Source organism: Biomphalaria glabrata, chromosome 1 (assembly GCF_947242115.1).
Source record: "Biomphalaria glabrata chromosome 1, xgBioGlab47.1, whole genome shotgun sequence".
Classification (NCBI taxonomy): Eukaryota; Metazoa; Mollusca; class Gastropoda; family Planorbidae; genus Biomphalaria; species Biomphalaria glabrata.
In genome coordinates, this window is record NC_074711.1 from 32370617 (window position 1) to 32384540 (window position 13924).

General features: G+C 30.5%; 1 protein-coding gene across 2 annotated transcripts; it reads left to right on the forward strand.

Annotated features, from left to right (window-relative positions):
* Positions 1-1132: 1132 nt before the first annotated feature.
* On the forward strand, positions 1133-9106 carry LOC106060562 (integrator complex subunit 14-like). 2 transcript variants are annotated; one of them, XM_013218492.2, is made up of 11 exons: positions 1133-1354; positions 1864-2034; positions 3089-3256; positions 3391-3647; positions 4153-4275; positions 5935-6077; positions 6168-6303; positions 6516-6595; positions 7521-7684; positions 7898-7963; positions 8777-9106. In XM_013218492.2, exons 2-11 carry the CDS (start codon positions 1873-1875, stop codon positions 9002-9004), a joined length of 1527 nt encoding a protein of 508 aa, XP_013073946.2. In that variant the 5' UTR covers positions 1133-1354; positions 1864-1872; the 3' UTR covers positions 9005-9106. The 2 variants fall into 2 exon arrangements, with proteins under 2 accessions (XP_013073946.2, XP_013073947.2); XM_013218493.2 differs by having other exon boundaries at positions 1133-1326; positions 1860-2034.
* The last annotated feature ends 4818 nt before the right edge of the window (positions 9107-13924 follow it).

Below are 13924 nucleotides of genomic sequence, written 5' to 3' on the forward strand. Positions count from 1 at the left end.
TATACATATGTGTGTGTGTGTGTGTGTGCACGTTTATGCGTAGGGTTAGGGTTTACTGGGCGTTAGGGTTAGGGTTTGGAAAAAAATCGCCCCCCCCCCACTCCAAAGTTCTGGATCCGCTAGTGGTCAGGAAACGTCACATCCTGTCTTTATTTATACATGTAGATTCCAGAAAACACTCGCTGCAGTGTCATCAAGTCGGGGTCACACGTAGTGACCTTTATCTGTCACTGTTCATTAGTAACTGTCCCCCTACTTAGATCTGTTCGTCCCCTGGAACAACACGTGTGGACACGTCACATCCTGTCTTTGTTTGTACATGTAGATTCCAGGGAACACTATCTGCTGTGTCATCTCGCCGAGGTCATACGTTGACCTCTACCTATCACTGTTCATTTGTAACAATACCTTTGCTGTAACAAGAATCTGATTGACACAAGTCAAGTTGTAAGAATCATTTGCAATACTCAAATCTACTGTATAACCTTGCACTTTCTTTACTCAGAAAAATGACTTGGAAGAGCACTTACAAGCGACACTAAGAGTTTGTACTGCTTCAATATTTCATATAGTGTTTCTCCTTCACTTTTAATTATTGTATCATTAGTCAATGAGTCTCTTCAGCTAGTTCATTTAGTGCGTCACAAATTTCAGGCAATTGATAACGAAGTGCTTTGACACTATTCAACATTCTCACAGAGGTTATACAGATTATAAACAAGCTTTCTAAATAATGACCATCTCTTTGTAGATGCTGAAAAAATAGTGTTCGGGTTAGGGCTATAATAGTGACAAATCTCAATTCATATGCTTCACGTCGTGCTTTCTGTGCAGCAAAGTCGCAAGCCTATAATAATAATTTAATAGGTAACATCAAATCTTGATCAATGCATTTTTGACTCCACCTGAATAGCAAGATTACGTGGCAGTGGCGTAATATTAAATGTGTAAAAAAATAAAATTGTAAATTAGGACATTCATTTGGGGGCCAGGGGGACTTTCGAATTTGGACCTCCACCCCCCACCCCCCTTAGCTACCGCCACTGGTCCTGAACCCCTGTTTTTTCCTTGCCTACTCCATCGCAAATAAACGGAAAATTATATGGGCAAGTGTAAAATCTTTGTTTTTAATGTTTCCAATATGGCTGCTTCCATAACCACCAAACAATAATAGTTCAAACTTGAATATTGATGCAAAAAATTGAAATAGATCTAGACTAGATCCAGATACCACATAATAACGATCTTTGAAAATCAAATCTAGAATATATCTAAACCATAAATATCGATCTCTAGAGAGACAATCTAAACAAAAAATAATCATTATCATATCACATTATCATATGATTATCAGGTAGATCTAATTAATCTAAATTCAATCTAAATCTCGAACTTAGTCTTAGACTTACTACTAGTTACTAGTGACTTAGACTTTAAAGACCTAAGACTTAGTTACTACTTAGTAAGACTTTATAATTTATCACTTAGTTATTAGTAGTTAGAATAAGTTAGATCTAATTAGTAATAAGTAAATATCTTAATCACTTAATCTCTTAATCTTAAAATTAAAATCTGAACTGACTTTTTACTTAACTTGACTTAACTAATTACGTTAATTTATTGATCTCTTAAACTTAATAATGATCATTTGATGTCTTGACTTAATCATTTAATCTAGAGTCTAGAGAAAAGATGATATTATAATTATTGTCATAATCATATAAAAAAAATGTGGCTATTGACATAATAATCACATATTGAATAATGATATATACAATACATTTCATTGTTACTATTAAAAATAGTATTATTTATTACTATTATTAGTTTTATAAAATTAGATAAAATTTGTTTTGTTTTCAGCTACGTGAGATGCCTACAATTATAGCCCTTGATGTGTCATTGTCCATGTCACGATCTGTTCTTCTGCCAGACTCTACAGAGGAATATCAGCGGCGTCATATAGCTATCCATGGAATTAACACATTTTTAGATTATTTAAGCGCTAACTATAAATTGGAGTTTGTTTCTTTGGTAATTTTTAGGCTAAAATTTTAGTAGCTTTTGATTTTAATTCTAAATGATAATTGATGTTTAGGAGTAGTGCTCAACTAAGCAGGTATTAATGGTGAGAAAAATTAACATTTTTATATTGTTATGGCAAGTCTGAGGCCTAACATAACCTTTTTCTTATAAGGTTGCCATTACTTTATCAGCCTATCATTGATTTCAGTCTTTCTTTCGTTCTGTTACCTGTGCACCTGGAATCATTTACCATCTGGACTAATTAATTGGTTGGTACCATTTCTTGTGGAAGACTCCAAGAAAAGTATGCTGAAACTTGCCAATAAAAGTATATTTATTATCTTAATTAAACACAATGTGTAATTTAAACATTTATATTAGTAATATTTATCAAGCACATTAAATTAATTCTACGTATAAATAGTGTTTATTTTTTTTTTTTTAATACTGAGTACTGAGCTGATGTTCTACAATTCAACTCTGAACCTCTTTTTAAACAAACTTACCTTTGTAATTACCAAGAAACTCTGTAATTCTGGATGCTTTGTAAAAAGATGACTACATCCTATCTGCTATCATTTCAATTTTTGAAAGTTCCTGTTTTGTTCTTATTCTGTAAACTGAGTGAAGTAACAAAAACTAACAAAAGCCAAAGAAATGGAAGAAAATACTAATTCTGCTAGCTTCTCATCCAGTTTTGTTGATCTTTAACAGTGAAATAGATCTATTTTATTAACTACTGAAGTATTTTTCATCTGTGTTGAGTTATTCTGGTATATAAATAATGAGTATCAAGAGAACACTTTAGGTAACATAATGAGTTGGGGGTTCAAATATTTTAACCACACTCTTTTTTAAATATTTATTATGCCAACATAAAAATCTTACAAAATTAACATTTTTTTTTTGCATAGGTAACTGAAAATTATCAGTTTATTATTATTAGTTATTTGTTTAATAAATTATAAACATTTAAATATATTTAATGTCATTTATTGAACATGCAGATTTTCTGAACTTTTACGTTTGAAGTTATTGGAGCATCTTTCTTTTTTCTTTTTAGATTGCGTTTTCCTATCTTTATGAACAACTGTCAACATTTACTAGAGATTATAGTATCATAAGAACAGCCTTAACCAAAGTGGAAGCCTTTAGTAAAACTTGTATTGAGTCAGCACTTAAGGGAATTAAGGATGTGACATCTGAGGAATGGAGTAATACATCTTGTCAGGTCTAGGACTGTTGTTTCTTCAATCATTTAATTAAAATGTTCTGTTGTTGTTTGCATGTTAAAGCTATGGCAACATTTTTAGCCAATCAATAATTGCATGGATTTTGAATAATAAAAATTGCTTCTATTTTCAGGTTATTTTAATAACAGATGGAAGCCTGGGTGTTGGAGTAGGCTCCCTTAAACATTCCCTAGAAACAATGAATGCTAGAAAATCTGTAGAAGAAAAATTTCCTTTACCATTTCCTTTCCCCTGCAAGCTTCACATAGTATGTATTGCCAACCCTAATGATCCTGATGTGCGAAGTGCCTTGCCCTATTACCAGAAACTAATAAATGTGGGGAATCAAGGTGGAGAAATTTTTCTTTTAGATGGAGCAATATCTTTCAAGTAAGAACAATAACCCTTTATTTTTTTAATTTTTTTATTCTAAGAACTTAATTCAAAGAAACTAAGGGTGAATGATAAGTGTGCTGTTTTCAGTAAGGAGCTTCACAGTTTAAATACTCAATGGTTTCTATATGTTTAAGAGATAAGTTGTTTTGGCTTATGATTATTTGCAGCTTAACATTCTTAGTTGCTGAGTTCCATTGCTGTGTCAATATCATTTTTTATTTGAATACAAAGACAATTTTTAATTCTAAGCTTAGCTCCTTTAAAACAAGAGAGCCAACATTCATTTTTTTTAGTTTTAAGAGTATCATGTGGGAAGCACAAACCATCATTGTTTACTCCCTTCAGCAGATGTCTGTTATACTGATTAACCTCATCCAGTCTCAAACTGAAAATGTATTCTTTATTATTAATACATTGTTGACACTCATTAAGAGTGTTGTCCAAGTAATAGTTATGAGAAACCTAAAAATTAATCTTTATATCTGTAATTCTGTTTCAGATCTGTTGAAGAAACATTTAATCGTCTAGCTGAGAAATATTATAATCCGTATTGTGGAACATTATTATGTGGTAATTTCAATTGTGCAGTGCAGTTGTTTCCTAAACCTGAGCCATTTATAAAGTAAGTAAAAGTAAAAATAACCCTTTCAGACATAGCGATCTTTGTGGGCACATGATGTAAAGCTAATCATTGGTTGATGGTTTTAAGGGTGTCATGTGTCCAGCACAATGACCAACTGCTTTTACTTCCCCAGTGTATGTCAGGTACCAATTAGAGTTGGGTGCACTAAATGGCATACCAAAAATCCTGAATTTCAAAATCCCAGTTTTCACTGGCATTTGAACTCAAGACCCCCAAGTGATTTACCACTCAGCCATCACACCACACATTGTAAAGTTGGTATTAACAATCTGTTTTAAATGATGTTCTTATTCTTAGTTTTTCCTCTTCCCATAATGACAGATTACAAATTCTTAAAAGTTAAGATCTTCTGCAACTTTTTTTTTTTATTTCAATGGTTAGGTCACTCTTTCAAACACCTAATGAAGTCGGCATGTTGTTGGCTTAATGGTTATGTGGCTAAAATATTTTATGCTACAAGGGATCACAGTTTGTTAGCCTTGGGCTTATGCCAAAATAAATGAGGTTAATGTTTTATGTTATATTTCGATTCCCTTGTTATTTAGTTGGGAAAATATACTTATTAATCATGTTGTTCTGTTATTTTATGAACGAATGGGGGGATGTTATATCAAATTTTGATAAAGGAAATTGAGAGGTGGGGACTATTGCACATAGATTAGATCCCGTTGGGGCCATGTGTTCAGTTGTGTAAGTCATGAATTTATCTAATCTGCTTTTCTTCAAACAAAGATTATTACATTCTATTCATATCTGTGTGTTAACTTAGTCTTGCTTTTAAGTAGAGGCTTACACTCTACAATGTCATTGGTTTTATAGTTTATTCAGGCAACCCATTCCATACGCTGATGACACTAGTAAAGAAGAACACTTATTTAAACTTGTTCTTGCATATGGAATAAAAAAATGTGTCTTTATCTTTGTGTCTTTCAAAGTATTTTATTAAGCCATGATTTTGTACTTGCTAGTTATAATTAGTGTTTTATGTATTATTGCTACCTTACTTCTTAGTGTTATCTCCTTAAGTTTTTCTGTCAATTGATGTTTCTAATGTGTCAAATGTGAATATTCATTTCTAAACCTCACAGGTTTTTTTTGCATTTCTATATTTTTGGAGCTGAGAGATCCCAAACAGTGGATGCTTATTATAATGCATATGTTTAAGTGCTAACAAACAAATTAGTTAAAAAATGTGTAGTTAGTTAACTCCATAGAAATCTATTTGAAAAGTAGTTATAAGAAAAAGTGGTTATAAAAGATAAATACATTGCAGTGTATAAAAAAATATTAATACAATATTTTGAAATGAAATGTAATATTAATAGAAACAATTTTATAACCAAAGTTTAGAACCAACTAGATAAAGCATCTTTTTCTAAGAACCCAAGTCTGGTTCTAGATTATGACATTCCTACATTCCTGGACCATGTATTAATTTTTAAATAAAAACAAAATTAAAGTACCAAATAATAAAAACCTTAAAAGAATAATCTTTCTCTGGCATAAATGCACTTTTTTATTTTAAACTGCTTTTATATTGCACATTTTTTTTAAAAATCTTGTTGATCACCAAATTCTAGCTTCAACTGAATTACATCAAATTTTCAAAATTCATTTCTTTTTTTTTTTTCCTGCTAGGCAATCGAATGATGAAAAAGTCACCTATGGGGTATCAGACAAAATAGAAATAATAGGGTTTTTAGAAATCAAAGATGTTGGCAGCCCACCAACAGTAGCTAGGCATCTTATTTTACCAAGATCAACAAAAGAGAAGTCAGACAGTAAGTTTATTTATTCGCGCTGACATAAAAATTACTCTGCATTAGTTCGTTGTTGTTTTTGTGACACACTTTTTTGTTTTTCTTTTAAAGCCAAAGACAAAGATGCCAAGAATGGGAAATCTGAGGAAGAAGACGACAGTCAAGATGATGGTAAAACTCCATCATTTACAGTTCTTTTACATGGCAGCTTAAGAGTAGAAAGTATGGTGGCTATTGCAAGGGTCTGGTAAGACTAAATTTATAAATAATTTAAAAATTGAAAATCATTAGACAAAAAAACTACTAATTAATTGTGCTGATCTTATAATTTTTTTTAAATTCCGAATAAAATTATGTATATAAATATATTTATGTATTTAAAATAAATTTGCTTTTGTTATTTATAAAAGATTAATAACATTTCAGGTTTGAATATATTTTTTTAATTCATATTTCTAGCAATGATTGGTATGGCATGATATATTCATGGGCAGACAGTAAGAAAAAATCAAATTTGATGTTAGCATTATTTGATCCAGGTATGAAAATAAGCAAATTAGGGCAAGTTTTGACAGCATTACTTTAAAGAATATCATAGCATAATTTTTATAAATATAAAATTTATCTTACAAATAAGCACAATGGACTGAATCTTGGAAATTACTTTCTGAAGCATACATTTTGGGCAAATATAAATTACGTTGTTCAAAACTAATCCTCCTATATAAATAAGTAGATGAAATAAAAAAGTTAAAGTTTTTCTGAATTTTTTTTTTTAAGGAAGAATTCAACATATTGAATTCAAACTTGAATATATCATCAACATCATCTTTCCTTTGAGTTCCTCATGGAAAATAGGGCCTCAGTAAAAACACGCCATTCTCCACGGTCTCTTGATAATTTTTTTATGGCTTCCCAGCTCTTTCCAGTCCTCTCGGCTTCCTCTAGTATACTGTGTCGCCATGTTCTTTTTGGTCTTCCTCTGCGTCTTGTTCCCTGAGGGGTTCCACTCTAAGGCCTGAATATAACTTGAATTTATGCTACTCCGATAATATCCTGGATTCTTGTTCTCCAATAGCACATTGCATTATTGAATCATATGTTTCTATCTACCTAAATCACCATTGTATCTTAACTTAGCTAAACCTTGTCTGAAAGTAAATCCAATCTTATTTTTTTAATTCCTATTTAAATAGAAACAATACTTTAAAGTTGAAACTTTGACAGCAACATTTTTTTACATTTTTTGGATGTTTCAAGATCATTACATCATGGCACAAACCTCCAACATGATGGTGGGGAGGATTTATCTTATCTGAACATGGGACCATCAACACCATCGAGTGCAGACCACATACCACATGACTAAGCAGTCATCCAATATATTTTATAGTTGTTTTTTTTGAGAAAAAAAGGAAATATTAATGAGAGACTTGTTAATTTGTTAAACACATCATATTGCAGGTCAAGATTCAGTTCCTTGGCTTGGACCTTTTGATAACCTCACATCATGGAAAGAATATTCAGCAGATGATGAAGAGAAAAAGTCTCCTTTTCCAGTCAGACCTGCAGATAAACGCAGTTACGCTCAGTCTTGTGTTGTGTGGATTAAACCATCTGGTCTACAGGTTGACACAAATTTTGCTTGCTTAATATATATATATCTTCTTTTAAAACAGCATGAACATTATTGTCTCTTTATAACAAGCTAACAACTGAAAAAAAAAACAATTTTTTTTTAGTTGACTTTTTGTAATGCGTTTTGTATTATATTACACAAAAATTGAACTCATATTTTGATAGTTTATATTTTGTATTTTAATGTGTTTTTTTTTATCCAGTCTGATATTCAGAAAGTTCTAAGGCATGCCAGAAAACTTCCTGATAAACTACATCAGTTCTATAAGGTGAGGAACAAATATTACGCTTGAAGCAAATAGATGTAATAGATATTATGACAAAAACAGTTTCTACTTAAGCTGTATGGAATTAAAGTAGGCATATTTAAATGATTTTTTATCCACTTGAAAAGCAAACAATCATTAAAGAACTAATTTGGTCAGATTTTTTCCACCCTAATAATCAAATATACCATTTTTCACTAACAAAATTGGAAAGTTTAAAGTTAAGACTTAATATGAGTACATGTTAAGTATGGAGTCACTTGCTTTGATGGGTTCATATTTAATAAGTTATCAGTAACTCATGAAACTAATTTGTCTCCAATCATCTCAATTTGCACCTGATTTTTTTGCTGCTAATTATACGTTATATACCCTGCCCACTGCCATCCTGTAGGAGTTTTGGACTAGGAAGTAGGTTATCTTCAACTCTGAAGGAACATCCAAAACATATAAAACATTTTTTATTTCATTTTAATTGTCCACCTTATTCAGTATGAAGACTAGTGACTGTAAATGCTTATTTTATGTCTAATAAGATGTATGACTTAATGACATTAACCCCTTTACTAGCTGAGGGGTTCAATTTGAAACACAAGGGAGTTTAAAATTTTTTATTTAATTCAAACTAGTTTGTGTATTTAAGTCAGCGCAGAAACCTTTTCTCAGATACCCCCTTATGTATACAAAAAAAAGAGTTTGCACCAGTAGTTACTGAGCATGCTATAAGAGCATGGAGACACACTTTATAAATGAAATAAAAACACTGTTGGCTTTGTCTGTGTTAATTTGAAACCTAACAATATATTTTCTTATTAGGAATTAAATCGCACTAGAAGAGCTGCACTATCCTTTGGCTTCCATTCATTATTAGAAGCCTTGGCAACAATGCTTGATAGAGAATGTACCCTACTGCCTGGTTCAGCACACCCTAATGCAGCCCTCCAGCTGACACATGCAGCTAATTTTCTACGTTCAGAGCAAGCCTTTGATGAGAAGCAGAATGTTGTACCACTTCTGACTAATTTCGCTAGTAGCTCTAATTGATTTTTTTAGCCCTTGTAAACCCCCTCATTTGATTGTCATAAAGATATTGATATTTGTTTTGTGTGAAAAATAAATGTAAATAAAGTTTAACCATGGTTAAAATTTAAGCTTGATGTATTCTTTCAGTTCAGATGTTATAATGGTGCTGATAAGTCTTTAACTGTATCAAATCAGAGCACTAAAAAATTAACACAACTCAATTTTAAAGTTTGTTGAAAAAAATATAATATTTTTAAAGGCACTTCATATAAATATCTCAAAAATATTTCGAAAATGTTTTAACACAACAGGTGCTTCATTGTTTTCTAAAGACACAAAACGCTGCCTTAGAAATCTCTGATGTTGAACTGAATTCTAAATGACAAAGAACAACTTTTTTTGTACATGTACATACAAATGATCTCTTTATAAACTATCTCAAGCTCTACACAATTTATCTAGCTCACAAATATCTGTTCCAGAATTTTTTCATATTATTACTGTTTGAACCAGTGAACATCTTTCAAATAATGATTTACTAGAAATAAATATTGAAAAAGAAATTTTTTTGATATTCAAAAAAAAAAGATAAAAATATTACATTTTGAGACTTGCAATAACACCAAGTAGAACAACATTTATAATAAGTTAATTTTTATCACAAAATCTCAACTTGTCTATAAGACAATGAGATATTTGAACATTTTAAATGATCTTAATAAATTATCTCACAAGTCATGATTATATTTTGGTAGAAAACGAAATTATTCTCACTGATTCACTTGCACATTTTGAAACTATGAATTGCTCTCTTAGCTTCCTGATGAGATCATGTGAGAAAAAATATTATCTACAAGATATAAAGTGTGATTTAAATTATGCCATACATGAGAGGAAGAGGGAATTTCATTAAGTATAGATATTTCACAAAATGTTATTTATCAACTTATTTGTGCCAAACAAAATTAAAACATTTATTAATTTTATCAGCAGCTATTCAGTTTACAAGAAAGGCAACAAGAATGTATATAGACTTTAAATTCAAATGTTAAACATAACACACACAAAAAATGAAATAAATAAATCAAAAATTTCTTGATGATCATTTATCAAGTAATTTTGTTAAATGCAAGTTTAACTGGCCTGGTCTTTAAAAAAAAGTAAATTAAAATGAATATATGTATATGCCCGTTACCAATAAAAGTCAAAGAAAATAGCAACAAACTTTAACCTATATACAGCAAAATGAACTTACATTATTAAAAATACAAATTAAAACTATTTTATACGAAAAACTTTTACATTACATCTGTATGATCTCTTCATTAAAATATGAAAATTATTTTTTAAATGTTACAATTTTGTTTTATGTATATTATTATATTGAACAAATTAGAGAAATCCTAAGTAGACTGTAAGACTCAATTTAATATAAAAAAAAAACTATGAATACATTTTGTAAAGTAATCTTGAAGATAAAATTGTGCATTGTTGAACACCACCCAATAATTATTGATATTGTAAAGTTATCCTGAAGATAAGATTGTGCATTTAATAGACACCACCCAATTATTATCAATATTGTAAACGAATCTTGAAGAAAGGATTGTGGCATTGGTAATCACTACCCAATTACTATTGATGCGACACACAGATACACCTAGGTGATTTTGTGACTTTGAAAAAAAAACTATCAAATTCAAGAGAAGCAAAATATCTTTGAACAAGGACAGAAATGCTTCATTTTTATTATGTATAAAAATTTATTTCTAACTGCATGTAGCTGTAGCCTGTATATATTTCTTAGTCCATATGTCTTTTTAAATACAAACACTAGTTCTGCTACTGAAACCTAAAAAGACTTACAATTCAACATCAAAATGAAGATTTTTTTTAAAAAGTTCATTTCTCTAATTGAAAACAAAATACAAAAAAACATCATAAAACCTTTTAAACATTTACAATGTAGACATTGTAAAAATTGACTTGATAATCTTGCAAAAATCTGGTTCACTATTAACACTGAGGAACAATACATTTTTATTTTGACATTAACATGGTGCTACAATTGTAAAGTCATAAATACTTTCTCAAAAAGTATATAGTTGAATCCAATTAATTGGAGTACATTGGGACTAGCATTGTTATGGACCTAAAAACTGAATAGTTGGATTAATCAGATTCAACTCTCTAACAGGATTTGTTTCAATATTTAAAATGCAGTCTAAATATGCAACTGGTCCAATTAACAAGATTTGTTTCGATCTATAAGATGCAGTCTAAATATGCAACTGGTCCAATTAACAAGATTTGTTTCGATCTATAAGATGCAGTCTAAATATGCAACTGGTCCAATTACAGGATTTGTCTATTATAATTTTCATGATCCATTTTAAGCAGCTGTGGAACATTGTTACTTGCCAATTCGTTGTAAAGATCTTAGTTATATATAATATAATACAGATATACTAATACCATTTGCAACTAAATCAGCTGCTTCCTACATTATTCAATTCTATAGAACTGACTGCATGTCTTAAACTTTTTTCTAATGTCAATTCATCTCCCATATTTCGAAGCTGCCTACCACAGTTTGAACATAAGTAGTGATCACCCACTAGGCGAAGTAGTTGGCCTGAAATCTGCTCTAAATAGCTTGCAGGAGCACTAAAGGGTCGATCATGATGGTGGCTGTGTCTATGTGCTGATGATGTTAAAAACACAGAGTCTGGAACTAAGTTGGAAGAATTGGTTTGACCTGGTACAGTCAATAAGTGTGTTTTTAATTGATGGGACTGAAGATGATTTTCGATGACAGCACCTGTATGTAAAGATCGGTTACAGGTTTGTTCCAACATGGCTTGTGACGATGATGTTACCTCCAATACAGAGGTTGGTCTACAATTGTGTAGACTTTTTGAACAAATTCCACTACATTGGCAGCCACCAACAATATTAGGCCCTTCAGTTTGACTATGATGACTTTCTCGACAAGATCCAGTACACTGGCAGTGACCAACAGCATTAGCTCCTTCAGATTGTTTTTCCTTGCTATGCAGCTGTTGTTCTGTATTGGTTCTTTTGCTGACTCCCATGTTTGATACTGTGAGAAAAAAAAAGTATAAATATAAGTATATAAAAATTAATTAAATAATATTTGTCCTAACAGACTAAGGCAGGATCTGTTGTTATATAAATATTGAATATTTTTAAAAATATAAATGATCAGTGTGTGAGTATGGATGTGTTATTTTTTTTTAGGTAGCAACCCAAGAAGTGCTCTACTGGCAAGATCTAAAATGTACTAAATATCAATTACTATAAAAAACGTACTGCATATATTTAGATTTTATAATATAGATTCTATTGACAGAAATATATATATATATATATATATATATATATATATATACATATATATATTCAGTCAAATAGGTCTAGCAAAGGCGGACATTAGATAATTGGAGGCCCTAGGGGAAGTTAATGTGGTGAGCCCCCACAAAAAAATAGAAAAATAAAAATTTATTATATCTATTATGGTTTGGGGTTTGTACTAAAATGTCTATGTCTACTATAACAGTTAATATATACAATATATTTATCTATATTCTATATACTATAGTATATAGACCTATATATATATATATTATAGTTTATTAATATTATATACAGATATGAATATGGACTATTCTAGTTCTAGGCAGTAGAAATACTAGATCTAGAATTATGAATACTTAATTTAGTTTATACTTACTCTAAAATAACAGTTTGGATCAGATAGGCCTACTCTATAATATATACTAATATAGTATATATCAAGCCACTCTGTGACTCTAGTCTAGCCTCTAGTCACTCTAGACCACTCAAACTCTAGGGCTAGCCACTCTTCCTGGTGAAATAATTAGATAATTAGAGAGTCTATAATAATTTATTATATATAGACTCAATATGACTTTATTAATCTGTAAATCGGTATAAAGAAACAGATTTAAATGTCTGTCTAGATCTAAACGTAGATCTATACTTCTATAGCATAGGGCCTACTTGAATTGAGACTTCTTCGCTTTGTTGGACAATTTATTTTCTTTGTGATTCATACGGAAGTAACTTTGTATTTATAGGGTGCGTGCATTATTATTAATAAATCCCAGTCATTGGCTTCCTTGGACACGACCCATTGGAAATTCATTAAGTTTATTTTTAGAAACCGGATATATCCTTTAGTTGAGTGCTGCCCATCTGCCTAATTTCTAACTAGATTGATCAAGTTTTTTCCCCCGATAGTCTTAAATTTATGTTTAGATGTTAATAATTTTGAAACTATTTTTTTTGGCTTATATATGAAAATTATATATGGCATCCTGTGTCATGACCAAACTGTGGAAAATCTGGAAGAGTAACATCGGCCTCCAAATAAAATCTAAAACTGTATTATGTGGTCTTTGTACTGTAGCCTACTCCTATATGGTTGTGAAAGTTGGAAACTGAACGCCAAGGCTGAAAAAAAGACTTCAAGCCTTTAACTTTAAGATTAAATGCTTTAAAAAAGCTGGGTATCAGATACCAGGAAAATTGTAAGAAAACAAATAATTTGTACTTTTACATGTCAACACTCTGGCTGGCAAAAAGGATGAAGTGGTTTTATGAGTTTTACAATTAATTTATTAAGTTAAATATTCAATTAGGGCCATCATCTTGAAAAAAAAAAGCAATAAATATTCAGAAGGCTTGTAAGTTAAATTTTTAACAAAATTTTACACTATGAAAGTTATATGTAGACCTACAAAATTCAAATGAAAACACAATTGAACTCAAACATCATCATTCAGTTTAAACAAACAAGCTTTTATTTTACATCTTGCACAACCAATAGACTAAATAGGCAATAAATCCTCAGGCAAATTTTGAAATTAATTATGCATTTAACACTTTAAAGAGTAA